This window comes from Oncorhynchus tshawytscha, linkage group LG28 (genome assembly GCF_018296145.1).
Source record: "Oncorhynchus tshawytscha isolate Ot180627B linkage group LG28, Otsh_v2.0, whole genome shotgun sequence".
Taxonomy (NCBI): Eukaryota; Metazoa; Chordata; class Actinopteri; order Salmoniformes; family Salmonidae; genus Oncorhynchus; species Oncorhynchus tshawytscha.
In genome coordinates, this window is record NC_056456.1 from 9741140 (window position 1) to 9767259 (window position 26120).

Below are 26120 nucleotides of genomic sequence, written 5' to 3' on the forward strand. Positions count from 1 at the left end.
ACGTTTAAATGTGTTATTAGTCGTATACGAGCTCTACTGTAAAGTGTGTGTGTGTGTGTTACAGTCGTGTGAGGACGGGGCAAAGTGTGTGGAGATTCGCTGCCCCCTTCAGGGCCTGGACAGTAATGCAGTCATCCTGCTCAGATCTCGCCTCTGGAACAGCACATTCCTGGAGGTAAGACACGCACCTCCCTCTGCTATTTGACTGCACCTCCCTCTGCTATTTGACTGCACCTCCCTCTGCTATTTGACTGCACCTCCCTCTGCTATTTGACTGCACCTCCCTCTGCTATTTGACTGCACCGTGTGTTCCTGTCCACTCTCACCTCCCTCTGCTATTTGACTGCACCTCCCTCTGCTATTTGACTGCACCTCCCTCTGCTATTTGACTGCACCTCCCTCTGCTATTTGACTGCACCATGTGTTCCTGTCCACTCTCACCTTCCTCTGCTATTTGACTGCACCTCCTTCTGCTATTTGACTTCACTGTGTGTTCCTGTCCACTGCTATTTGACTGCACCTCCCTCTGCTATTTGACTGCACCTCCCTCTGCTATTTGACTGCACCTCCCTCTGCTATTTGACTGCACCATGTGTTCCTGTCCACTCTCACCTTCCTCTGCTATTTGACTGCACCTCCTTCTGCTATTTGACTTCACTGTGTGTTCCTGTCCACTCTCACCTCCGTCTGCTATTTGACAGCACCTCCCTCTGCTATTTGACTGCACCGTGTGTTCCTGTCCACTCTCACCTCCCTCTGCTATTTGACTTCACTGTGTGTTCCTGTCCACTCTCACCTCCGTCTGCTATTTGACAGCACCTCCCTCTGCTATTTGACTGCACCGTGTGTTCCTGTCCACTCTCACCTCCCTCTGCTATTTGACTGCACCTCCCTCTGCTATTTGACTGCACCGTGTGTTCCTGTCCACTCTCACCTCCCTCTGTGTTTCCCAACAGGAGTACTCCAAGCTGAACTATCTGGACGTGATCGTGAAAGCCTCTCTCAGAGTGGACGGAGCAGCCAAAAACATGGTCCTGAGGAACGCAGAGACACAGGTACTTGGCCAGTTTCACATTTCAAACACACAAAAACCCACATTTCCCTTTCCGTTGACTTTCTATTGATGTTGTCTTTTCTCAGGTGAGAGTGACGGTGTTCCCAGAGCGTCGTGTGGCTCAGTACGGAGGACTCCCATGGTGGATCATCCTGGTAGCCATCTTGTTAGGGCTGCTGCTGCTCGGCCTGCTGGTCTTCCTGCTGTGGAAGGTAAGACTAGAAGAGCCCGGATAAATGTCACTGTTTACAGTATGAATACACACACACACACACACTAATGCAATTGCTTCTCTTTAGTGCGGTTTCTTCGGGAAAAAGAAAGAGGATGTGCCACCCTCTGACAAAGAGAGATTGACGTCTTCTGACGCGTAAAAGAGGGCGAGACGCTGTCTCTGGGGTAAACGCATCTATACCCACCTATACATGCCCGGGGGCACAGAGGATGGAACGGAGACAGTGGCAGACTAACTATCGCTGTAGGGGGAAACGCTTTCGCTAATGAACGAGCAAAGTAAAGGGGCTCAGAGCTACGAAATCAAATGCAATGGCTATGACGATGGAACGTTACAGGGCCCCGCTGACAGGTTGCTGTAGAAAAGCACTTCCAGTTTCTGCTTGGAAATGGCCTTCTTTCGAACTGTTGTTGTTGAGTTATGGACGGTTTACATGCATGGCCATGTGGGATGAATGCTTACTTTGGTTGAAAAATCATTATGCCATTTATATGAACTGTTCTCCTATCGCTCCAAAGACCTTCTGGGTTGGTCCTTGCCGTCTTCATCTCTCTCAGTCTCTGGTTTCTGCTTCTGTGGTTGCCATTGGAACTTCAAGCACTTCCTGTCTGAAGGCTCTGAAGTGGTTCTCTCTCAGCCTTGGTTTATAGGGGCGTTGCTACATCACAGCTTTCTGCATGTCGGAACACCGATGACTCTGTATCGCCTCCTACTGTTCAAGAGCCTCACTCACATCTCTGCCCTTAAAGGGATAGCACACCCCAAAATCAAACATTGTTTAGACTTTTCATAGTTTGATGTGAGGGTGAGCTATTCCTTTCATGTTGTTGAGAGGCTCCAAACTGCTCGTTACTGATTTTCTATGTGCTGTGTTTGTTGCCACCAACAGTGTGGGTTTTTCAGACGCTCCAAGTACGACGACAGCGTTCCCAGTTATAATGCGGTGCGGATACAAAAGGAGGAGAAAGACCAACTGGGAAGCCTGGAAAAGAAAGCCTGGATAACGAGCTGGAGTGAGAACGAGAGTTACTCTTAACAATGGTGGAACACTGGAGCTCCCGTTCCCAAGGCCCCCCCGCACCACAGTGTGGACACAAAAAAAAAATGTAGGAAAAAAAAACAATTTGTAGAAAAGCTTTATTTGTGTACTTTAAGGACAGATGGCGACGATACAGTACAACAGCAGGTTAGATAAGGTGAAATAACACTTCATCAAATTGTCCCTTTTTGGGGATCAATTAAGTAGTACCTTGTCTGATTGAATTTTATCTTGATAGTGACATCCACGTTGATCACTGGACAGAAAGAGAAGATTTGTGTGTTCTTTAACATTTTGGGTCAAGAATCCCAGCCGTCTCTCTTTCAAAGCTCTGGACATTGTTTTGTAAATGTACACTTACGGAACAGGCTAGAGTGTTTTATATGTTTTGTATATTTTGAAGAATGTGTATTTATTGTATGAGGAGAATGTTACCTACAAAGTACTCCACTGGCCAAATCATTTTTCAGGAGTTTTTTTTCTTTCTCCAAGATATGGAAGGATGGATGCCTCAAATCACAAATCATCTCAAAGCCATTTGGGTGTAAGGACAGTTAGACACATTTCGCATGTTTAACTGGGGCCATTTTTCATCAAGTTATAGCAGGAGCTAATCAACAGCTTTCCCATTCAATCTTTCGGTATTATTTATATCCATGTACTAACGTCACCATCCATAACTGCTCAGAGAGAACGTTGTGAACGTTTAAGTATTCGATTGTTGAGATGGACCAGTGAAGCAGAGTGAGTGAGTGGAGAAACTACATATTGTGGTTCTTCTAATCGGTCACGTTAAAATCAGTGTTCATTTCAAGGAAGTGAAGAAATTCTGCATTTTTTTTTGTCGTTGAAGAAGTATTTAAAACAGGGCCCATTCAATGACTTAAGGTGGAGGATTTGTCGAGTGACAGCTGTTGACAATGTAAAGTAAGTGTGAAAAATTGCCATGATTTGCTAAATAAATGTTTTTACATCCTGTACAAATTCACATCCATCTTTTTTCTTTCATACACTTTGTTACTTTTATTACATCATGGAAATGAAATTGAACCTAAATGTTTAAAATGCAGTCTTTACAGTCAGAAGTTAAGTCTAAGATTGAAACATGATTTACTAACGCATGTAAAACATTCACAGCTTAAAATACAATATAGTGCTTAAATGTCATCAGCTGTACAACATGCATATAGAAACGTCTATACCTAGCAACAAAACACTTAAAATAAATAAAGTATATTTCCCCAGTCGCGGTGAGCCTAATAGAAGTAGGACTTCTCAGATAAAAAGTTGTGATTGAAGATCGTTTAGGGGTCAGAGTGCAGACTTCAGCAGAGTGACTCTGTTCTGACCTTTTTACCACCACATCTGTCCTCCCTTCCCGCCTTCTCCCTCGTCTCCTTTCCTTCACTCTCCTTGCTCCTCTTCTCCCTTTCCTTTTCCTCTCTCTCCATTCCCTTCACTCTCTCCTTCTCCAGAGTCTTCCTCATCTCCTTCAGCCTTCTCCTCAGAGCAGCACGGTCACTCTGACTGCACACCCCCAGAGCCTAGTGAAAGAAAGGGGGGTGGGGGGGACTTTACTTTGTGAAACTATGGGCTGATCCATATGGAATGAAATCATTCATCTAAGGGACGCGTCACAATACTCTTCATTAGCCCCCTTTCCTAGCTGGTCACTGATCAGGGAAGCCCATTCAGTCCTTTCATTTATCAGAACACTGAAGACAGAAGGTGAGGAGAGGATGATGTCTAACAGTATTAAGACATAGCCCTCGACTCCCTGTAGAACAAACCTACTTTGAGTTTGTTGTTGTCCAGATTGAGGAGTTGCAGCCCATCCACACCATTGGCTGTGAACTTGGCTGCATATTGGTCCATGCTAATGCCAATCAACCACAGACAGACCTGCTGATTGGTCCATTGGTCCAGGGGTCGGCTTTGCCACTGATTATCGTTACCAACTAGGACAGAGTCACCGTCCAGAGTCTACAGAGAGGGACAGACAGATGGACAGATAGTTTGACAAAACCAAAACAGTTAAAACAAACACCTTAATATTCCATCACATTCTGGGTTGTTCGGGGGGGAGTAAACCACAATCCAGCCATATGAGCCGAGGAGAAAACAATCAGGGAATGGTAGAAAACTAGAGCAGAAATCAGGTCAGAGAGAGAAGGGCGATAAAGACAGAAGTGGAGAGAGGACGGGAGTGAGAAATAGAGGGAGACCATGTGAGAGACGGAGAGACGCACCTCTGAGGAGGAGAAGGTGAGAGTTTGAGAGCGCCCAGAGAGAGACAAATCTGATAGCATCCCTGACAGGAGAGCAGAGCTGGTACTCCCTGCGTCTGCAACACTCAGTCTCTAGAATGAGCAAAGACATGTGACTCACACACAACCAACCACACACAGTCAAGAGCGAGTACAGTACAAAATTAAAGGCCCCAGGTGAAATAAGCATGCAAAATTCATAAGCCACATACATTATTGAGTTGGACAAGTGCTTTGAGCCAAAATGAAATGTGAAGTCCAGGGTAGTCGGAGATGAAAGCCCAGGTGTGCGAATGCGCGCCTCCCCTCTCACCTGGCAGTCTCTACTGCCCCCGGTGGTCATGTAGGGTAGACTGCTGCTGGAGACCGACCTAAGCTTCTCTCTCTCCCTCTTCAGCCTCTCCCGCCCTCGCTCCCCGAACCAGGAGAAGGGCAGGCAGGAGGGCATGGATGTGACAGAGCCTGAGGGAGATACACCACTGCTGGGGTTATCTACCAGGTCACCACACGAGCCCCTGGGGACAGAGAAAGACAACACAACAGTCAAATACTTTCAACACTTGAAAGAAGAAATGTAATGTGTGTGTAAATAGAAATTGCTGTACATGGTGTGTGTATAGTATTGACTGGACCACGTTTTCTCTGCTAGTTCCGTAGTGTGTATACTATTTGTTTTACCTGTGGTCCAGGGACCTTCTCTCGTTCTTCTCCTTCTCACTCTTCCTGCCTCTGCTGAGAGACTTGCGGAGGCTGCTAGAGGGCAGAAGAACAGAGGTTAGAGGACAAGGTGGAACTATTACCACATTTCCCATACATGCACTACATGACCAAAAAGCATGTGGACACCTGCACGTCAAACATCTCATTCCAAAATCATGGGTGTTAATATGGAGTTGGTACCCCCATTGCTGCTTATAACAGCCTCCACTCTTCTGGGAAGGCTTTCCACTAGATGTTGGAACATTACTGCAGGGACTTGCTTCCATTCAGCCACAAGGGCATTAGTGAGGTCAGGCACTGATTTTTTGGGCGATTAGGCGAGGTAAGGCACTGACTCTGTCCTCGAACCTCTCTGGCTCACAGTCAGCATTCCAATTCATCCCAACGTTGTTCGATGGGGTTGAGGTCAGGGCTCTGTGCAGGCTAGTGAAGTTGTTTCACACAGATCTCGACAAACCATTTCTGTATGGACATCGCTTTGTGCACAGGGGTCCTGTTCTGTGAGCTTGTGTGGCCTACCACTTCGCGGCTGAGCCGTTGTTGCTCCTAGACATTTCCACTTCACAATAACAGCACTTACAGTTGATTGGGGCAACTCTGGCAGGGCAGAAATTTGACAAACTGACTTGTTGGAAAGGTGGTATCCTATGACGGTGCCACGTTGAAAGTCACAGAGGTCTTCAGTAAGGCTATTCTACTGCACATGTTTGTCTATGGAGATTGTATGGCGGTGTGCTAAATTCTATACACCTGTCAGCAATGGGTGTGGCTGAAATAGCAGAATTCACAAATTTGAAGGGGTGTCCACATACTTTTGTATGTATAGTGTATCTTATCTGCTCAGAAGTGCCTAGGGGAAAGGGGTTAGGGGTTGGTTTGAGAATGAGCTTGCTGTACACTACAACTACACGGGGATCTGGTGAGCAACCTACCTGAAGTCAGGGAATCTTCTCTTTGATTTGTGTGTGGCAGAGGAGTTGTCCTCATTCGAGGGAGACTGGTCTGGCTGGGGGGTGAGGAGAGAGGATGGGGGATGGGACTGGGGGGTGAGGGCAGACAGAGAGGTGGTGCTGGAGTGGACAAGGTCACCTCCTGCCGAGAATGAACGTCCCACCTCTCGGGGTGTGCTCGCAGTCAGAGATTGGCTCTTCCCGTCACAGGCCTGAATCTGGTCTTCCTCCCCCTACAGGGAGTGATAGAACATTCAGTATGTCAATGGAATGTGTGTGGGGTGTGTGTGTGATATATATATATTTATCTGACCGGTCTCCTGAAGGACTCTCTGAGTTTGTCTCGTGAGGGAGGGTGTCTCTTGGTTTTCTGGGCGAGCTGTGCTCTGGCCCTGTGAGCGCTCGTGTCCAGCCGACCCGTTTCAGGCACAGCAATGCTCCAGTCTGCACCTGATACAAACACACAGTCTGAGAGGCTCAATACACAAAGATACACACATGCTCGCACACACAGACACATGCTACCCGAGGGGCAGTGTCTTACTTGAGGTAAATGAGGTGTCCAGCGATTGGTTGTCAATCTCAGGGACCGCCTCCCCTCGCTCCAGGGGACCAATCTGAACAGAGGAAAAGAAAACACTTCTCACTCAGGTAGTAGCTGTACACAATAGTTTACGTCATCTCCTCCAGTCTCACCTGTCTCTGTAGTCTATCCACGGTATCTCTGTGTCTCCTCTCGGTCTCCTCCATCTCTCGCCGCAGCTCCTCCTCTCTCCTCTCACTCTCCTTCTCTCTGCACAGGGACAGAAGGAGCATCAGACACATAGAGAAATATACTTTCTAAACAGGCAGTGAAAGTTCTTAATTGGCTCACAGGGGCATTTTCACAGTGGACTACATTACCCAGAGCTCACCTGTGTTGGAATTCCCTCAGCAGTCTCTTGGCCTTGCTGTATTTGACCTCTAGGCTGTCGAATTGGCTCTGAGTATCAGCCAATCGTTGGTTCACAATCCTGCACAGAGCCTGGGCCTCCTGCCAGTACCTAGAAGAACAATCACATTCTCCCTCATTACCATCATCATCATCAGCATTTATATCACCGCCGTCATCATTTTCCATCGCCATCACACTAAATGAGTGACTGGTAGATCAGTGTAATTGATGATTACTTCTCTAGTTGGTCAGCCTTCTCCTCTCCCTCCTGGACACTCTGCTCCAGCTCATCCTGACGACTCTCCCACAAGGCCCGCTGCTCCTCACAAACCCTCAGCTGGAGGACAAACAGGTGGGTAACCAGTTCCCTAGCCCCATACCATGAACCCCGTTCATCTAGCCCTCATCCCTAGACAGTAGACACTCCCCTGAGACACATCCCCTACCCACTCTACTAAGCACCCAGTAAAAAACAATCCACTTCAGCCACGTTCCAACACCTTGAAGACGCAGCCTTCCTTTTTCCTAAATAATCACTAAATCGAACAATGCCTCCGGTAAAAAGGGCCTACTACATTAGATCGCTTTAACCAATGCTGTCATGTCAGATCCGATCAGTGAAAACACAGGGAAGACGGACAAGAAGAAAGTCTATTTTCAAGGTTAATGGAACATGGCACCTGTACTAATAACTCAAACTGTAGACAGGGACGTCTCATAGTGAGCTAAATGAGTCTGTTCTGAGAGGGAGGAAGTGTGTGTGTTAGCATGCGTTTTGACAGTCTCGTCAGTGTGACCTACCTTCTCCTGGGCTAGGCAGAGTTGGTCTGATCTGGTCCTGAGCTTTAATTGGAGCTGAGGCGAGACCAGTACACACTTGAAAAAACACTTCACACAACACAATGCAACTTAATAACACTTATTAACACTAACGCCTATCAGAGTCCCTCAGATCTCCAGACACTAGCATCTGTTCTGGGACCAGGAACATAATGCTTTCTGAGGGGGTAACAGAGTATGTTTCCACCAGAGTGCGCGCACGCACGCACACACGCACACACAAAATACTGGACTTCAACACATCTGACTGACACACCTGTTTGTATTTAAGGCAGAGCTGGGCTGAGTCCAGGCTGGTAAGGTCTTCCTCTTCCTCCTCTTCCTCCTCTGTAAGGAGATCTTCCTCTCTCTCATCCACTGTGCTCAGCCCCAGAGCGCCATCATCACCTCCATTTAGCAACTGAGATGCATAAAACGCCCACACACAGGTACAACCAATAAGGAATGCTTATATAGAGGGCCTTCAGAAAGTGTTCACACCCCTGGACCTTTTACACATTTTGTTGTGTTACAGCCTGAATTTAAAATGGATTAAATTGATATGTCGTGTCACTGGTCAACACAAAATACCCCATAATGTCAAAGTGGAATTATGTTTTTTTAATTTTTTTTTATGGAATTGCAAATGAAACTCTGAAATGTCGTGAGTCAATATGTAATCAATCCCTTTGTTATGGCAAGCCTAAATAAGGTCAGGAGTAAAAATGTGCTTAACAAGTCACATAAGTTGCATGGACTCACTGTGTGCAATAATAGTGTTTAACATCATTTTTGAATGACTACCTCATCTCTGTACCCCACACAATTATCTGTAAGGTCCCTCAGTCGAGCAGTGAATTTCAATCACATTCAACCAAAGTCCAGCGAGGTTTTCCAATGCCTCACAAAGAAGTGTACCTATTGGTAGATATATATATATTTTTTTAACCTATATCCCTTTGAGCATGGTGAAGTTATTAATTACACTTTGGCTGGTGTATCAATACACCCAGTCACTATAAAGATACAGGCGGCAATCCTAACTCAGCTGCCAGAAAGGAAGGAAACCACTCAGGGATTTCACCCTTGAGGCCAACAGTGACTTTAAAACAGTTACAGAGTTTAATGGCTGTGATAGGAGAAAATGGAGGATGGATCAACAGCATTGTAAATTACTCAAAAATACTAAGCTAAATGACAGAATGAAAAGAAGGATGCCTGTACAGATTTTTTCTTCCAAAAAATGCATTCGGTTTTTAACAAGGCACTAAAGAAAAAAAATAAAGAAAATACAAAGCGTTATGTTTGGGGCAAATCCAACACGTCACTGAATACCACTCTTCATATTTACAAGCATGGTGGTGGCTGCATCATGTTATGGGTATGCTTGTCATCGGCAAGGACTAGCAAGTTTTGTTGGATAAAAATAAACAGAATAGAGCCAAGCACAGGCAAAATCATAAACGAAAACCTGGTTCAGTCTGCTTTCCAACAGACACTGGGAGACAAATCCATCTTTCAGCAGGACAATAACCCAAAAGACAAGGCCAAATATACACTGGAGTTGTTTACCAATGTTCTTGAGTTGGCCTAGTTAAAGTTGACTTAAATTGTCTGTCTAGCAAAACAGTTGAACATTTCTGTCTAGCAATGATCAATAACAAACTTGACAGAGCTTGAAGAATTTAAGAATAATGTGCAAATATTGTACAACCCAGGTGTGCAAAGCTCTTAGAGACTTATCCGGAAAGATTCACAGCTGTATTCGCTGCCAAAGTTGATTCTAACATGTATCGACATAGGGGGTTGGATACTTATCTAATCAAGATGTACACTACATGACCAAAAGAATGTGGACACTTGCACATCAAAAATCTAATTCCAAAATCATGGGCATTAATATGGAGTTGGTCCCCCTTTGCTGTTATAACAGCCTCCACTCTTCTGGGAAGGCTTTCCACAAGAGCATTAGTGAGGTTCGGGCACTGATATTGGGCGATTAAGCCTGGCTCAATGGAGTTGAGCTCAGGGCTCTGTGTAGGCCAGTCAAGTTCTTCCACACCAATTGACAAACCATTTCTGTATGGACCTCACTTTGTGCATGGGGGCATTGTCATGCTGAAACAGGAAAGGGCCTTCCCCAAACTGTTGACACAAAGTTGGAAGCACAGAATCGTCTAGAAGGTCAATGTATGCTGTAGTGTTAAGATGGCCCTTCACTGGAACTTAGGGGCCTAGCCCAAACCCTGAAACTTGACAAACTGACTTGGTGCCACATTGAAAGTCACCAAGCTGTTCAGTAAGGCCATTCTACAACCAATGTTTGTCTATGGAGATTGCTTGGCTGTGTGCTCGATTTTATACATCGGTCATCAACGGGTGTGGCTGAGATAGCCGAACCCACTAATTTGATGGGGTGTCCACATACTTTTGTATATATAGTGTATTAGTGTTTTGTGTAGATCATGGACAAAAAAAACACAAAAAAATTAAATCCATTTGAATCCCACTTTCTAACAACAAAATGTGGAAAAAGTAAAGGGGTGTGGATACTTTCTGAAGGCACTGTGTACACAGTCTCACACCTACCACCACTGTAGGTGGTCTCTTGTCCTGCTCCATGTATACACAGTCTCACACCTACCTCCACTGTAGGTGGTCTCGTGTCCTGCTCCATGTATACACAGTCTCACACCTACCTCCACTGTAGGTGGTCTCTTGTCCTGCTCCATGTATACACAGTCTCACACCTACCTCCACTGTAGGTGGTCTCTTGTCCTGCTCCATGTATACACAGTCTCACACCTACCTCCACTGTAGGTGGTCTCGTGTCCTGCTCCATGTATACACAGTCTCACACCTACCTCCACTGTAGGTGGTCTCTTGTCCTGCTCCATGTATACACAGTCTCACACCTACCTCCACTGTAGGTGGTCTCTTGTCCTGCTCCATGTATACACAGTCTCACACCTACCTCCACTGTAGGTGGTCTCTTGTCCTGCTCCATGTATACACAGTCTCACACCTACCTCCACCGTAGGTGGTCTCTTGTCCTGCTCCAGACTCTGACTGATCAGACGAGCCACCTCACTCTCCCCCCCCTGCTTCTCCCGGCCTATCAAAAACCTGCAGTGAGAAACAATGACAAATCCTCAGCCTGTGTTAAGTGGTACAACAAATTGGCATAGAGAACGTGTGTGTGTGTGTGTGTGTGTGTGTGTGTGTGTGTGTGTATATATATACACCTGACAGTGCCAATGGTTTTCTTCAGCATAGTGGCAGCAAACAGCTGTGTGACTCCGACCAGACTGACCCCATCCACCTCCACTATCTGGTCATTCACCTGGACACTGACACACACAGAGAGATACACAGATCTAGGATCAGCTTACAGTATTACACTCACATCTTACCATTAGAAAGGCATCATTAACCTTAGATCAGATTCTCACCGTCCATCCAGTTGTGTAGCTCCGTTCTCTGTGATGGTCTTAACGAAGATGCCCAGCTTCTCCAGACCCTGGTCAGCCCCTACCCCCATCCCTATTATACTGATACCCAGACCCTCATCTCCTACAGACAGGGGAGTTCGACAAAAAAGAGTAGGTGTAAAAACAAAAGGAGAGAGAGAGAGAGATGGGCTGATAAAGGGTGTGAGAGGGAAGGAGAGAGGAATATAAAAAGGAATGGAAGAGGTAAAGGATAGAGGGAGAGAGATAGCAGAGGAGAGAGGGGACCAACCCTTCTCTATCTGGACAGGGAAGAGGTCCATCTTGTCCACTCTCTTCTCCAGTTCATACTCAGCAGAGGCAGACACAGGGTCAACGTCATCGTTACGCCTGTCATAGTCCGCATTAGAGTAGGTAAGGAACACCTGAGAGTACACACACACAATTACATCTTTCATAGTCAAGTTTAGTGTGTGTGTGTATGCCAGTCTTTGGTTTTCTGGGTCCCCCAGATTGTCTACCCGCTCTCTGCCAGCTGGATCTATTGATACCACTCCATAATGTTTATGTTGTCAGATCCTCCAATATGACTGGGGTGTGAGATGGAAACACAAGCTGTAGCAGACGCTTCGTCTTAACACACTAAGCTTTACGCACACATACACACACGCAATGCTGAGTCATTGTAAATCCATGTACCGCAGTTCAATCTCAGAGGCAGGGAACGTCTTAGACAAGATGGTCCTCAAAACAGTTAACAGACTTCATTTGCCAGTAATTAAATCCTAAATACACACTGACCTGGTGAAATGTGTGCCAGCAGTGTCATACTCAGTATGGCGCTCGGAAGACTTAGCAGCTACAGGGGCTGAGATGTCTGGGAGATTTTAGATCCGGACTGGAATCTCTCACACTTAAAATACTCATGTGGAGTCACATACAGTAGGGTAGTTGGATGTTCTATACTGTATTCGAGTCATGGCTCATGCTATACAACTACTGCTGTACACACCTTTTCTATTCATATACTGTTCATACACACCATTGTTATATACAGTACCAGTCAAAAGTTTGGACACACCTACTCATTCAAGGGTTCTTCTTTATTTTTTTTTTTTACTATTTTCTACATTGTGGAACAATAGTGAAGACATCAAACCTATGAAATAACACATATGGAATCATGTAGTAACCAAAGAAAGTTCAATCAAAATATATTTTAAAATGTATGCACCCTTTGCACTCTCTTGGTAATCTCTTGCTACAAGCTTGGCACACCTCTCACCTCTCACATCTCTGCAGATCCTCTCAACGGGTTGGATGGGGAGCGTCACTGCACAGCTAGTTTCAGGTCATTCCAGAGATGTTCGATAGTGGTTAAGTCCGGGCTCTGACTGGGTCACTCAAGGACATTCAGAGACTTGTCCCAAGCCACTCCTGCGTTGTCTTGGCTGCGTGCTTAGGGTTGTTGTCCTGTTGGAAGGTGAACCTTCGCCCCAGTCTGAGGTCCTGAGCAGGTTTTCAACAAGGATCACTCTGTACTTTGCTCCGTTCATCTTTCCCTTGATCGTGACTAGTCTCCCAGTCCCTGCCGCTGAAGAACATCCCCACAGCATGATGCTGCCACCACCATGCTTCACCGTAGGGACGGTGCCAGGTTTTCTCCAGACATGATGCTTGGCATTCAGGCCAAAGAGTTGGTAGAACAGAGAATGGTTGAAATCAGACAAGAGAATCTTGTTTCTCATGGTCTGAGTTCTTTAGGTGCCTTTCGGCAAACTCCAAGCGGGCTGTCATGTGCCTTTTACTGAGGAGTGGCTTCCATCTGGCAACTACTATAAAGGCCTGATTGGTGGAGTGCTGCAGAGATTGTTGTCCTTCTGGAAGGTTCTTCCATCTCCACAGAGGAATTCTGGAGCTCTGTCAGAGACCATCGGGTTCTTGGTCACCTCCCTCACCAAGGCCCTTCTCCATCGATTGCTCAGTTTGGCCAGGCGGCCAGCTCTAGGAAGAGTGGTTGGTGGTTTCTTGGTGGTTGGTGGTTTCAAACATCTTCCATTTATGATGGAGACCACTGTGTTCTTGAGGACCTTCAACTCTGCAGAAATGTTTTGGTACCCTTCCCCAGATCTGTGCCTCGACACAATCCTGTCTCGGAGCTCTACGGACAGTTCCTTCGACCTCATGGGGGCGAAGGTTCACCTTCGAACATGACTTTGATCTTAAGCACACAGCCATGACAATGCAGGATTTGCTTTGAGACAAGTCTCTGAATGTCCTTGAGTGGCCCAGCCAGAGCCCGGACTTGAACCCAATCTAACATCTCTGGAGAGACCTGAAAATAGCTGTGCAGCAATACTCCCCATACAACCTGACAGAGCTTGGGAGGATCTGCAGAGAGGAATGGGAGAAACCTCCCAAATACAGGTGTGCCAAGCTTGTAGCGTCATACTCAAGAAGACTCGAGGCTGTAATTGCTGCCAAAGGTGCATCAACAAAGCACTGAGTAAAAGTTCTGAATACTTATGTCATTTTGTTGTTGTACATTTGCAAAATTCTGAAAACCTGTTTTTATGGAGGTATTGTATGTAGATTAATGAGGGAAACAACTATTGAATCCATGTTAGAACAAGGCTGTAACGTAATAAAATGTGGAAAAAGTCGAGAGATCTAAATACTTCACGAATGCACTGCATTTCTTCATTCCTTTCTTTTCAGATGACGTGTGCAATGTTTGGTATTGCTACAGTAGGTATTATTACTGCACTGTTGGAGGTCGAAACGCAAGCATTTAGCTGCCCCTGTGATAACATCTGCAAATCTGTGTACACAACCAATAAACGTTGACTTGTTCTTACATCACAGCTGTTCTGAACTGAATACCTGACGGAGCATGAGCTCTTGCCTGTGTCTCCTCCACCTGATGGGTTATAAATATGTCTGTACGGTTCAAATTATTCTCCGTCTATTCATAAACCCTTCAGCGATTCTACCCATGCTTTTCATTTTACCACAACTAAGGGATTGAGCCATACGTACTCTCTGAATCAAAATCTGGTACCCCTTTATCAAACCCAATTGGGTGAGTGAGTTTTTGTGGTGTTCTTCTAACAATGCGATTGGGTGTGGTGTGGGTGGGGGTTTACCTTGATTGGTGCTGTAGAGAATTTGACCTTCCTTGACTTAGCAGAATCCTCATTATCCTCATGAGGAAGACCGGGAATCTCATCATATTCAGTAGAGAGCTGCTCCTCTGGATCTGGGGTCAGACATCTTGCGGAGTCCCGTTCCCTATCTTTCGCGAAGGCCTCATTCTCAATCTCAAGGATGATGGCAGATCCATTCTCCTCCTCTCCTCTCTCGGCACACCCGCTCCCTTCGTCCTCATCCTTCACATCCACTCTCCATCTGCACTTCCTCTCCTCTTCCTCTCTCACTTCCTCCTTTACCCTGAAGTCTATCCCTCTATCCTCTCTTGCCTCCAATCCGGCCTCCTCGTTCCCTTCCTCCTCTCTGCTCTCATCACACATGCTTCCTCTCGCCTCAACTTTCTCCTGCTCTCCTGGTTCATCTCTTTCTTCCGTCCCTACCTTCTCCATCTCACTCTTTCCTGTCATCCCCTCTTCTCTAAACTGTCTGGTTTCTTCCGCCATCTGCCCCTCGCTCCATTCCATCTCCTGCTGGTACATGTCTCTCCCTGATTCCTTCTCTCTCACCTCAGAACTGTCATGGAATCCCTCCACACACTCTCTCAACGAGGGTTCAACCATTCTGATTTCTACTGGAGGTTCAACCGTTCTCTGTTCCACCATTTTAGGTTGCACTGTCGGTTCAACCATTCTCTGTTCTACCATTCTAGGCTCCACTCTGGATTCTTCAAACACATTATCTACCAGGTTAAACACATTATCCACCAGGTTAAACACATTATCCACCAGGTTATTCACATTGCTCTTCTCCCGCTTGCTTTCCTCTTTCTTTGTGGTCTCCTCTTCTTCCTTTAAGGTGTCCTCATCCTCCTCGTTCCCTTCGCTCTCAGACGACTCGTTCTTCACCTCCACTAGCTCCGCCCTCACAGTCCTAGCCCCTGACTCCTCTGTGGGGGTCAAAGGGTCACCAGGGGTCATGTAAAGCTCACTAGGGTCATTCCCCTCAGACAAAGTCCTGTTGTCAGCATTAGGACTACTAGGGCCATAGAAGTCAGTCTGGTCAGAACAGGGGGAGACTAGGGTGAGAGGACTAGGAGAGTCATAAGAATGGGATGGAGGCTGAGAGTGGGGGGTGCTGGGTGCTGGGCTAGGTGGGTTGAATACATGGGAGCACACAGAGTCCTCACACACACTCTCATCTAACACACTTCCACCACACACACTGCTGCTGTCTGAGGGGTCAGCTGTAGGACTTGGGCCATCAGGGGAAAAAGTCTCACTGAAGTGACCATTAACTGGGTGAATGTGTGTAGACAAGCTGGTGTCCAGTGATGAAGTGTGTGTGTGGAGTTCTACGTTGGATAGAGAAATGTGTGTGTGTACGTTGATGGGTTTTCTGTCCTCCCTCTCTTTCCTCCTCTCCCCTTCTCCTTCGCTTTCTGACGTGGATGTCAGCTCATCTCTTTCTGACCTGCTCCTTGCTCTCCCCACGTCCCTGTCCTCCCCCCTCCCATCCACAGACCCCCTGCTATCTCTGTCGGGGCTGATCTTTAAACTTTGACCCCCGCTGACCGTCTCGAACAGCTTCCGGGTCACAGAGAACTTTTGAGCTAGAGCCGCTCTATCTATCTCTATCTCCTCGGCCTTGGACGGTTTATCTAGCATAGATGATTCTACACTGGACATGCTGGTCACACTGCTCCGGACAGAGCTGTAGCTGAGAGGGCATTTGGGTAGGGCCTGAGACAAGGGGTGGATGAGGTGCTGTTGGCTGTCCATCTGGAGGAAGATGTTGTCTCTGATCTTGGTCCCTCTAGGACTGAGGGTCCTACCCCTAGAACACTCACCAGGGCCACTGGCACTGCTGGTCCTGGTGTGAGGGACTGCCATGGGGCCAGGTGAAGGGATAGAGAGGCCCAGGGAAGTAGGTCTCGGCCTGGTCACAGTGTCCAAGGAGTATTTGATGGAGTGGAGGTCAGACTTGTAGGCGTTCCTGTGGGGGGAGGCGCTCCGGCCTTTATTGTTCGTCCGCATCATCTGGGGCTGGAGGCTGGTGGAGCGGTATGAAGCTCAATGAAGGAGTCAAGTTTGCATGTCTCCCTTATTCGATAGGGTTAGAAGGTACCGCTCTGTTTCCAAACAAGTTAAGCTTTAGGACTCCGTCCACTGTCTACAGAAAAACACACTAGGAGAGAGACATGAGTCAGTTAACAACAGAGGAAATTACAATCATGGAATGGCAGTGGTGCTTCTATATTTCATATCAAATTTTTATTTAATGTTTGTTTTTCATAGTCTACTTCCAACTAGGCCTACCTACTAATAATATTGTTCACAAAGACACTTCTGCCCATGCGCAATTAGCCTGGGGAAGAGGTTAACTACTTACTAGCAATCATAACAAGACATGTAAAACAAAGTAATAAAACGATAATTAGCCTACAGTCGGGTACTGTTCGTTAACTTCAATCTTATAACCCGAAAATAATATGGTCCTATTGGTTCTTACCTGTTTGCAAAGCTGAAATACAACAACAACGCATTCATTCAAAAGCAGGTCAATTTGATTCACATCGCTATTCAAGTTGAACAGCACTTATATGAACCAGTATTATCCCTGCGTCCACGGCTTTACAAACGCCGATTGAATTGTTCATTGTCGAAATACCAAACTTTGCAAATCCCCACACCTTGCGCCGACAACGCGCGGGCCCTTTACTTACCACCTGGCGCGCTGCCAGAGACCATCAAGCGAAAGTGCGCGTGCACTGCTCTCATATCATGTTCAGGTTGCTAGATTTCTCTGCCTCTCCAGTCCTGTCTCCATCCCATAGAAACGTCTTTGAGAAGGATTTTGCCTGGCATAAGCCTGTGCTCTCAGTATGCTAACAGAGGACAGATGGCGGCTCATGTCACTAACTACTGAAAGTGGATTATCGCACTGTAATCCTGTGTAAACTACCTCAGTGTGAACACTGACAATCATAGAGAGAGAGAGAAAGAGAGGGTGGGTGATGATAATGAATGTAACCCACACTAGGGAGATAGTCTCTTGGGGTTAATGATAGGCCTAATAATTATTTTATTATGCTAATAATGAACCATAGCAGCCCAAATGAGGAGCCCTTCTGATGACTGGTAGTATACCACAGTGGCCTGTATAGGGTATTCAGTCTAAGCATGCATCAGCATGCTGTTTGTCCTGTTTGGTTGGTTGATACCCACAACAGAGTAACTGGCTGTCCAGACTCTTAGCCATGTTGTTAGCGGCAGAGGTGACTTAAGGGGAAATGAACTGAACAACGCGATATAAAATGTGCTGGTCCCACTAATTAGACAAAGAGAGGCACCCTGGCTGATTGCTTTGCTGCTGAGCACATGGAGAATTCAAGTGGAGACAGCTATTAGCCTATCAATCAAACTATTAGTCAATCAATAAATCAATTCCCGTCGGACTGCATATTAGTTCCCCAAGTGGTATCCACTTCCACGTTGAAAAGTACTGTACAGTAAAGTATATTCACCATTCACAAAAGGAGCTTAAAATGGAGCAGCTTACCTGTAGCCAACCAGCCCTGCCTCTCCTCCTGGCTGGCAGAGAAGAGTGGAACAGAGCAGACTGGGCTATAGAGTATTGGGGCTATGGTGAGTTGTGACCTGGATATGGACCATTCTCCCAGGTGGCACTGGGACCTAGATTATATAAATATCGCCCAATCATACAACTACTGTACAGCGGGGGTGGGGGCAGAGAGGGATAATGGGGGAGAAGGATAGAGGAAGAGGAGTGAGAGAGAACTGACTTTGCTGGTAAGTTCTTTGAGAAAAAATGTACTTCCCACAACTGTGATATGCGATTGTCTCACTTAGCTATCTGAAGATGAATGGAAGTCCCTCTGGATAAGAAAGTTTGCTAAATGACTCAAATGTAAATGTAAGGAGTGAGAGGAATCAAAGTGAGAGAGTGTGAGGTGGGGGAGAGGAGTGAGAGAGAGGGAGGTGGAGGAGACTAAGGAGGAGAAAGAAGGACTCAAAATGAGGGATAGAGGAGCATTGTTCTCCACAATCCCATTCAGACTGCCATTGAGAGATATAGGATGGGAAGATACAGTGAAACGAAGACGATTCGTATTGGTTCATGACCTTCTGCAAATCTGCCCCCAGTTTGCTTCCTTCTGCCCTAACTGTTTCCAGGCCAACTTTGATCTCAGATAAACCAGGAGGGGAAGCCAACAATAATAACAGCAGTGTGTGTGCAGTGTGAGGCTGAGTTTTGGCAGCCAATTGTGACCCAGATGGATATCAATAGATGGCCATATTGAGAGTTTATCACATCCACCAGGGGTCACACAGTTGAGATTATTTTATCAGCAGAACATTCAAAAACACTATTTATTATGGCAAACACACAATCACTTATCATTGCTTGGGGTCTATGGCTCTGAGACACGTACAGCAACATTGCCATCTACTGTTTAGAAGTGCACCTGCTTTAAAAAATGTAAAAAAGGGTTCCAAAAGGGTTCTTCAGCTGTCCCCATGGAAGAACCCTTTGAAGAACCCTCTGTGGAAAGGGTTATGAATGGAACCCAAAAGGGTTCTACCCGGCTGGAAAGGGTAATCTGAAAAACCCTTTCGATTCTAGACAGAACCTTTTTCTAAGAGTGTAGGCACTTCTAGATCTGAAATGATTGCATACCTAAAGGTGTAAATACAAAGGGTACAATTCCACCCAGCCTATCAGAAGGCAAGGTGATGTCATTTAACATATTGCTTAAATATCTTGTGTTTATTGGGTAGGGGTTGGGATACAACATTCCTCTCTCTCTCATCTAGTCTGTCTGTCACATACACATGTGACGTATGCGGTTCACACAGTCCCCCTCTCTGCCATATTAATGTCCTGCAGCCTTGGCTTCCTGTGATGTTGAAGAGGACACATTAATTACACTGGGTTAAACCTCTTCTTCAGACAGCTGGCACTCTAACCACACACACACACACATACTTCTTCCTCAACAGGTACCCTACGGGGATTCTGATACCTCTCACTAGTATGGGAATCCCAGCTAACATAGTCTGTTCATGTGTGTGTTTTCCCCTCATCCCTGCACACAGCATCACTTCCCTTGTCACCCTCCTCTCTTCATCTTTCATCAGTGGACATCAACAACCCCTCTCTCTCCTTCCCCTGCCTCCTGGAGACTGCACTGCAGGCCAGTGGAGAGCTCTCCCTCCCTCTCTTTCTCCCATCCCTCCTGGAGACTGCACTGCAGGCCAGTGGAGAGCTCTCCCTCCCTCTCTCTCCTTCCCCTCCCTCCTGGAGACTGCACTGCAGGCCAGTGGAGAGCTCTCCCTCCCTCTCTCTCCTTCCCCTCCCTCCTGGAGACTGCACTGCAGGCCAGTGGAGAGCTCTCCCTCCCTCTCTTTCTCCCATCCCTCCTGGAGACTGCACTGCAGGCCAGTGGAGAGCTCTCCCTCCCTCTCTCTCCTTCCCCTCCCTCCTGGAGACTGCACTGCAGGCCAGTGGAGAGCTCTCCCTCCCTCTCTCTCCTTCCCCTCCCTCCTGGAGACTGCACTGCAGGCCAGTGGAGAGCTCTCCCTCCCTCTCTCTCCTTCCCCTCCCTCCTGGAGACTGCACTGCAGGCCAGTGGAGAGCTCTCCCTCCCTCTCTTTCTCCCATCCCTCCTGGAGACTGCACTGCAGGCCAGTGGAGAGCTCTCCCTCCCTCTCTCTCCTTCCCCTCCCTCCTGGAGACTGCACTGCAGGCCAGTGGAGAGCTCTCCCTCCCTCTCTCTCCTTCCCCTCCCTCCTGGAGACTGCACTGCAGGCCAGTGGAGAGCTCTCCCTCCCTCTCTTTCTCCCATCCCTCCTGGAGACTGCACTGCAGGCCAGTGGAGAGCTCTCCCTCCCTCTCTTTCTCCCATCCCTCCTGGAGACTGCACTGCAGGCCAGTGGAGAGCTCCCCCTCTCTTTCTCCCATCCCTCTCATGTCCTTTTACCCCTCTTCCCACCCTTTTCTCTCCATCTCCATTACCACTCTGTCTCTCTCCCTCGCTGTTTCTCTCCTCCCTCTTTCTCCCTCTCTTTCTAGTTCTGTTACAAGGAAGTAAAATTTGTGCCTGAAATGACACAACTACTGGGCCAATAAAGGTATCTTTTGAATGTAAAAAATCTCTCACTCTCCACGTGCCTGTAGGGAGTATCTTTTAGCGCTTGCTGAAGCTCAAACACTTCCTGTTCCCCCCCCCCGCCCTCCTGCTGCAGTGGCACCAGTTGTCGTGGTGACAGCCTATCACAGCTGTATCTCTCCTGTTCTACTGAACTCCGAGATGCTTGACGGTTAATTGTTCATTTGGATCCCCATAAGCTTTTGCAGAAGCAACAGCTGCTCTTCCACAAAACATTACAAGTAACAAACACTGACAGACAAGGACAGTCACACACATGTTAAATCCAATGATGTACAAACAATAAAACAAAATACAAACAACACAACAGCAACATGATGTATGTGTGTGTTAGAGTGTGCCTGTGTGTGTGCTTGTGTAGAATTCGATTTTAATTTCTGTTCATTCTCTTTCTATAACTCTGTGTTCCATTCATTATTTCTCCAAATTCTTTATTTAATAGTGTTCGGTGTGCAATATCTTGAAAAGTATACTGTTCATAAAAACACATTGTCTGTTCCACTTCACTTGTCATTCTATCTGCTGATTATGCTGTTGAGTGATTGATTCTTGACCACTGGGGAGGCCCTAACGATCTGATGGTTGATTGATTTTTCTTTCTACTCCTCCTCCTCTCTCCCTCTTCTTTCCTCAGTTCTAGTCTGAAAGGACAGAATACGTGCAGACAACATCCAGTCATTATGCCTATTATAAACACATACAGGGAGAGGTTTGGTTAGACCTGCATCCTTAACAAATCTCTTACACTTTTCATCAAAAAAAAATTCTAAACCTTTTTTAAAATTATCAACCCAAATGTTTATTTTTTTAAATTTTTATTATAGCCAATTATTCAGCAAATAACTTTCACTCGTCTTGTTAATGCTGACTGGGAAGAGTTAGCCCATTGACTAACTACCTTTAACGTCTATTCATGAAGGTATCTTCTGGCCGGGGGAGTTTTGTTAAGGGCCCCGACGCTCGTTCTTAGCGTTAAAATTTGATTTGAACATGCAACGCTTGCAGTACGGTTTTGTAAACATAAGGAATGTATTTTTCAGCGAGGAATACTACACAGATAGTACACAAGATACGGCAGTACGAGAAGATGAACTATAGTGTTCCCACACGGCCATATCTTCATGTTACAGCACTTGTTTAACGTTAGACAGACAAAAGACAAGAGGTGACCACCTGTGCTAACTAGCTATCTAGCGTGCTCAAACACCTGTGTGTACTAAGCGTAACTGGGGAAGAAGTGTAGCAAGAGTGTAGTTCGTCGGCTGAAGGCACACAGCTGCACAGATCTGTGTAAACCCGCTGCAGTAAGTGTATACTTTTTAAAATTTGAACTATTCTATCTGCGAAAGATAAGTTCCATATGTTTCGAAAACTGTATCACAAGTGACGATTATTGATGTTTCAAAATGTTAAACCTGTGTCAGGATTGTAGATCACATGGTCCCACCGGTAAGGAGTGCTTATAGCTGAGAACTCTTGGGATAGGGAGTTGTTGTTACGACATTGTAAATATACATAATATGACATTTGTAATGTCTTTATTGCTTTGAAACTTCTGTATGTGTAATGTTTACTGTTCATTTTTATTGTTTATTTCACATTTGCATATTATCTACCTCACTTGCTTTGGCAATGTTAACACATGTTTTCCCATGCCAATAAAGCCCCTTAAATTGAATTGAGAGGGCAAAATGCCTTGGTTTCTTGAGAGCACGGGTTGGGTACACTCTTAGAAAACAGGGTACATTTGGGTTCTTCAGTCAAAATGTCAAAACCTTTTCCAGAAAATGTTAAAATCCTCGAGATAGAACCTCAGGAGTTCTAGCTATAATTCAAAAAACACCTGCCATGTTTATCAAGCATGATGACGACTCAAGAAAACAGTTCCAAATAAGCACACAATCTGAAGCCATAATCACATGACAAACTATAAGCTAGATAAATACAGTTATTTGAACTTCATAGGCTACCATTTTGTTAGCTAGCGAGGAAAAAGCCACTTCTAATTAGCCATTTTACAAGCTAGGCAACTGGTCTTACAAATAAATATTCATTTGAATGATTGAATATGCCAAATAGAGCTACAGTCGCAGCCTGACGTTCACAACTCATTGTATCTTTTTTTATTTCAGTGGGGAGTCAGAGGCAGAGGATCCCTCTTTCTGCTGCTGCTTATAACAACAATGGTTCTCAACTGGTTTTGTCTCGGGACCCAAATTGAACCAGATTGTCTCGGTAGGCCTATACATGTGATTTAGTCTTCATTCTTGCAGATATAAGATTGACTCATGTTTTGGCTCCTCTGTTTTTTTCCTCTCAGAAACCAGCCAGACAATATCCCATACAATAACAGTAGGCCAGCTGTTCCATGAAGAAGGCATAAACCCTCTGAAGGTTGGCACCAAGATTGATGTGGGCTGTACCTAAACTGTTTGGGTTTGAGTCTGCACGACTGTAAGGACCATACGATCTCAAAACTATGTTGGTATTCTTTTGTGCATTATATTATCTTCTTAGCTAGTACTATTACTATTTTATAGTAGTAGGCTAGCCTAGCCATAATTCATAAATATATGGAACACATTTGGTTCAGTAGGTGAAGAAGAACCCTTTGGGATTCTATTTGGTTCAGTGAAGAAGATGCACTAGGGTTCTGGTCAAATGGTTATAATATAGAACTTTTAGGGCTGCCATATATACATCAAATTCATAGGACCCTTTTTCGGTTCTACTTCTAACCTTTTTTTTCTAAAAGGCTAGGGGCATGTTGTCAAACCTCAATCTATGAGAGGAGAGCCAGTGCGCGAGCGCGAGCTCAGTTTATTAACGGCGCCGCACGGATAACCACGCTGAAGCCGCCCTCCTGTAGCATCTCCCGGTTTCTCAATCACACCCCAGTTCTCGGGAAAGATGGTCGCGGTGGAAACATCCCCTAACTCGTCTCCTTCGGCTGAATGGGTCGGCTGTCTGGATAAAAGGTGCGTAGAAAACATCCCATCCTCTCGGTCATGGCATCCTCGTGGCAGTCTAAACGCCTGGAAAAACACCCCCCAACGAATTCGTGTTCGATTCATTCATCAGCGTCAACGTGACAAATCGTAATCGGCCATCTCTGCATGTGTGGGTGAGTGAGAGATGTGTTATTGCGTATCAGACGTCATTGACATCTTCATCTATTCGGTCGCGGTACAAATCAAAGCCAATTTCTAGGCTACTATTCGTTGTGGCTTTAACGTTACCCTTGTGTGTTTGTCCATTTTGGTAGTCGTCGACAAAGGCGTTGTAGGTTGATGGTCTTCTGGTTCACTGGTTTATCCTCTTCACCACCGCAACGTTGTCACATTTTATTGCCAACGCTGCCTACACGCATAAGTCAGGTTATGCATTAGATTTAGACAGAACTTCACAGTAGCATGTGCAGATTTTATTAGCCTACAAAGAATAGTGTATAGGCTTGGTTTATTTTGGGCGTGAAGTAAGCACGAGCCAGTCCAGTCTCCTCTTTGAAGAGTCATTTGTCAGCCAGCTGCCTATGTAGACTGTCTGCTGCCAGCCATTCAACACACACACCAAAGGAGGTGGGTGGCACCGTAATTGGGGAGGACGGGCTCATAGTAATGACTGGAATAAATGTAATGGTAATCACTCATCAAACACACTAATCTTCCATGGTATTTGTATTATTTTCCGGAGAATGCATTGACCCTCTAGTTGGTCATCCCTTTTATACCGTGGCTATAATTGAACACATTTACTGCTAAAAATGTGTTCAACATCCACTGAAGTAGCTAGCAAGTTTTAGCTAGCAAGTTTACTACACTGAACAAAAATAAACGCAACATATAAACTGATGGCCCCATTGTTTCATGAGCTGAAATAAAATCTACCAGAAATATTCCATTCGCACAAAAAGCTAATCTCTCAAATTATATGCACAAATTTGTTTACATCCCTGTTCTCCTTTGCTAAAATAATTCATCCACCTGACAGGTGTGGCATATCAAGACGCTGATTAAACTGTATGATCGTTACACAGGTACACCTTGTGCTCTGGACAATAAAAATACACTCTAAACGGTGCAGTTTTGTCACACAACACAATGCCACAGATTTTTTTGAGTTTTGAGGGAGCGTGCAATTGGCATGCTGACTGCAGGAATGTCCATCAGAGCTGTTGCCAGATAATTGAATGTTAATTTCTCTACCATAATCCACCTTCAATTAAATTATAGAGAATTTGATAGTATGTCCAACTGGCCTCAACCGCAGACCATGTGTCAACCACGCCAGCCCAGGACCTCCACATCCGGCTTCTTCACCTGTGGGATCGTCTGAGACCAGCCACCCGGACAGCTGATGAAACTGTGGGTTTGCACAACTGAAGAATTTCTACACAAATGGTCAGAAACCATCTCAGGGAAGCTCCTCTGCGTGCTCGTCGCCCTCATCAGGGTCTTGACCCGACTGCAGTTCAGCGTCGTAAACAACTTCCGTGGGAAAACTCTCCCCTTCGATGGCCACTGGCATTGCAGACAAGTGTTTATGGCGTTGTGTGGGTGAGCGGTTTGCTGATGTCAACGTTGTGAACAGAGTGCCCGATGGTGGCGGTGGGGTTATGGTATGGGCAGGCAAAAGCTTGAGACAACGAACACAATTGCATTTTATCGATGGCAATTTGAATGCATAGAGATACCATGAGATCCTTAAGCCCATTGTCATGCCATTCATCCGCCACCATCACCTCATGTTTTAGCGTTTTAGCATCGTGCCTAAGAACAGCCCTTAGCCGTGGTATATTGGCCATATACCACACCCCCCGCGTGCCTTATTGCTTAATTATAACACTCACAGCTTTCCAAGAAAACAGACATTTAGTGTCTTTACATATATTTTAGAGGCTATTTAAAACCTCTAAACTTGTATTTATAATTATGACAATATTTTAGTTTGACAAAATATTGTCAACACAATTTCTGAAATATCACATCTTATTTTCCTTTAAGTAAAATTAGGAAATGCTTTTAACCCCTTAAAAGAAAAAGAAATGAGGAAATGCAATCACCTATGCCACCATTCATTTTAATTAGACTTGTTTGGATTACTCCCTGACTACAATGGCTGTCATTTTCATACCATTCTGGCACTTTGAGGGTATACAGTGCCCTCGGAAAGTATTCAGACCCTTTGACTTTTTCCACATTTTGTTACGTTACAGCCTTATTCTAAAATTGATTAAATCGTTCCCCCCTCAATCTACACACAATACCCCATAATGACAAAGCAAAACCAGGTTTAGAAATTTCAGCAAAAAAA

At 45.7% G+C, this 26120-nt stretch overlaps 3 protein-coding genes and 1 long non-coding RNA gene across 13 annotated transcripts in view; 3 read left to right on the plus strand and 1 right to left on the minus strand.

Annotated features, from left to right (window-relative positions):
- LOC112226662 (integrin alpha-6-like) overlaps positions 1 to 3316 on the plus strand; it is an 18016-nt gene extending 14700 nt beyond the window's left edge. The window contains exons 21-25 of one of the 3 annotated variants that reach the window (XM_024391129.2): positions 65 to 175; positions 957 to 1055; positions 1141 to 1266; positions 1354 to 1453; positions 2179 to 2277. In XM_024391129.2, coding sequence (XP_024246897.2) covers positions 65 to 175; positions 957 to 1055; positions 1141 to 1266; positions 1354 to 1428 — 411 coding nt within the window. In that variant the 3' untranslated portion in view covers positions 1429 to 1453; positions 2179 to 2277. Of the gene's footprint in view, positions 1 to 64; positions 176 to 956; positions 1056 to 1140; positions 1267 to 1353; positions 1454 to 2178 lie in introns of all 3 variants that reach the window. The other 2 variants (XM_024391130.2, XM_024391128.2) reach the window with 2 other exon arrangements.
- On the minus strand, positions 2413 to 18256 carry LOC112226661 (neurabin-1-like). Of its 5 annotated transcripts, none has more exons than XM_024391125.2 (19): positions 18176 to 18256; positions 14614 to 16801; positions 11760 to 11892; positions 11471 to 11591; positions 11264 to 11368; positions 11048 to 11144; positions 8296 to 8439; positions 8001 to 8054; positions 7436 to 7536; positions 7180 to 7308; positions 6962 to 7058; positions 6810 to 6882; positions 6579 to 6715; positions 6248 to 6498; positions 5274 to 5348; positions 4909 to 5110; positions 4578 to 4688; positions 4123 to 4311; positions 2413 to 3872 (listed from the first exon to the last, which is right to left on the minus strand). In XM_024391125.2, exons 2-19 carry the CDS (start codon positions 16651 to 16653, stop codon positions 3654 to 3656), a joined length of 4278 nt encoding a protein of 1425 aa, XP_024246893.1. In that variant the 5' UTR covers positions 16654 to 16801; positions 18176 to 18256; the 3' UTR covers positions 2413 to 3653. The 5 variants fall into 5 exon arrangements, with proteins under 5 accessions (XP_024246893.1, XP_024246891.1, XP_024246894.1 ...); XM_024391123.2 differs by lacking the exon at positions 18176 to 18256 and adding an exon at positions 17340 to 17464; XM_024391126.2 differs by lacking the exon at positions 18176 to 18256 and adding an exon at positions 17126 to 17329 and having other exon boundaries at positions 5274 to 5345.
- Positions 18257 to 21716: 3460 nt separating this feature from the next.
- LOC121841165 lies at positions 21717 to 23409 on the plus strand. The gene is made up of 3 exons (XR_006080168.1): positions 21717 to 22111; positions 22940 to 23042; positions 23128 to 23409. It is a non-coding gene; the product is annotated as an uncharacterized LOC121841165 (long non-coding RNA).
- Positions 23410 to 23568: 159 nt separating this feature from the next.
- Positions 23569 to 26120, plus strand: part of LOC112226664 (rap guanine nucleotide exchange factor 4-like) — a 43059-nt gene continuing 40507 nt past the window's right edge. For 2 of the 4 annotated variants that reach the window (XM_024391135.2, XM_042307712.1), the window contains exon 1: positions 23575 to 23785. In XM_024391135.2, the coding sequence (XP_024246903.1) occupies positions 23718 to 23785 (68 nt within the window). In that variant the 5' untranslated portion in view covers positions 23575 to 23717. Of the gene's footprint in view, positions 23786 to 26120 lie in introns of all 4 variants that reach the window. The other 2 variants (XM_042307713.1, XR_006080167.1) reach the window with 2 other exon arrangements.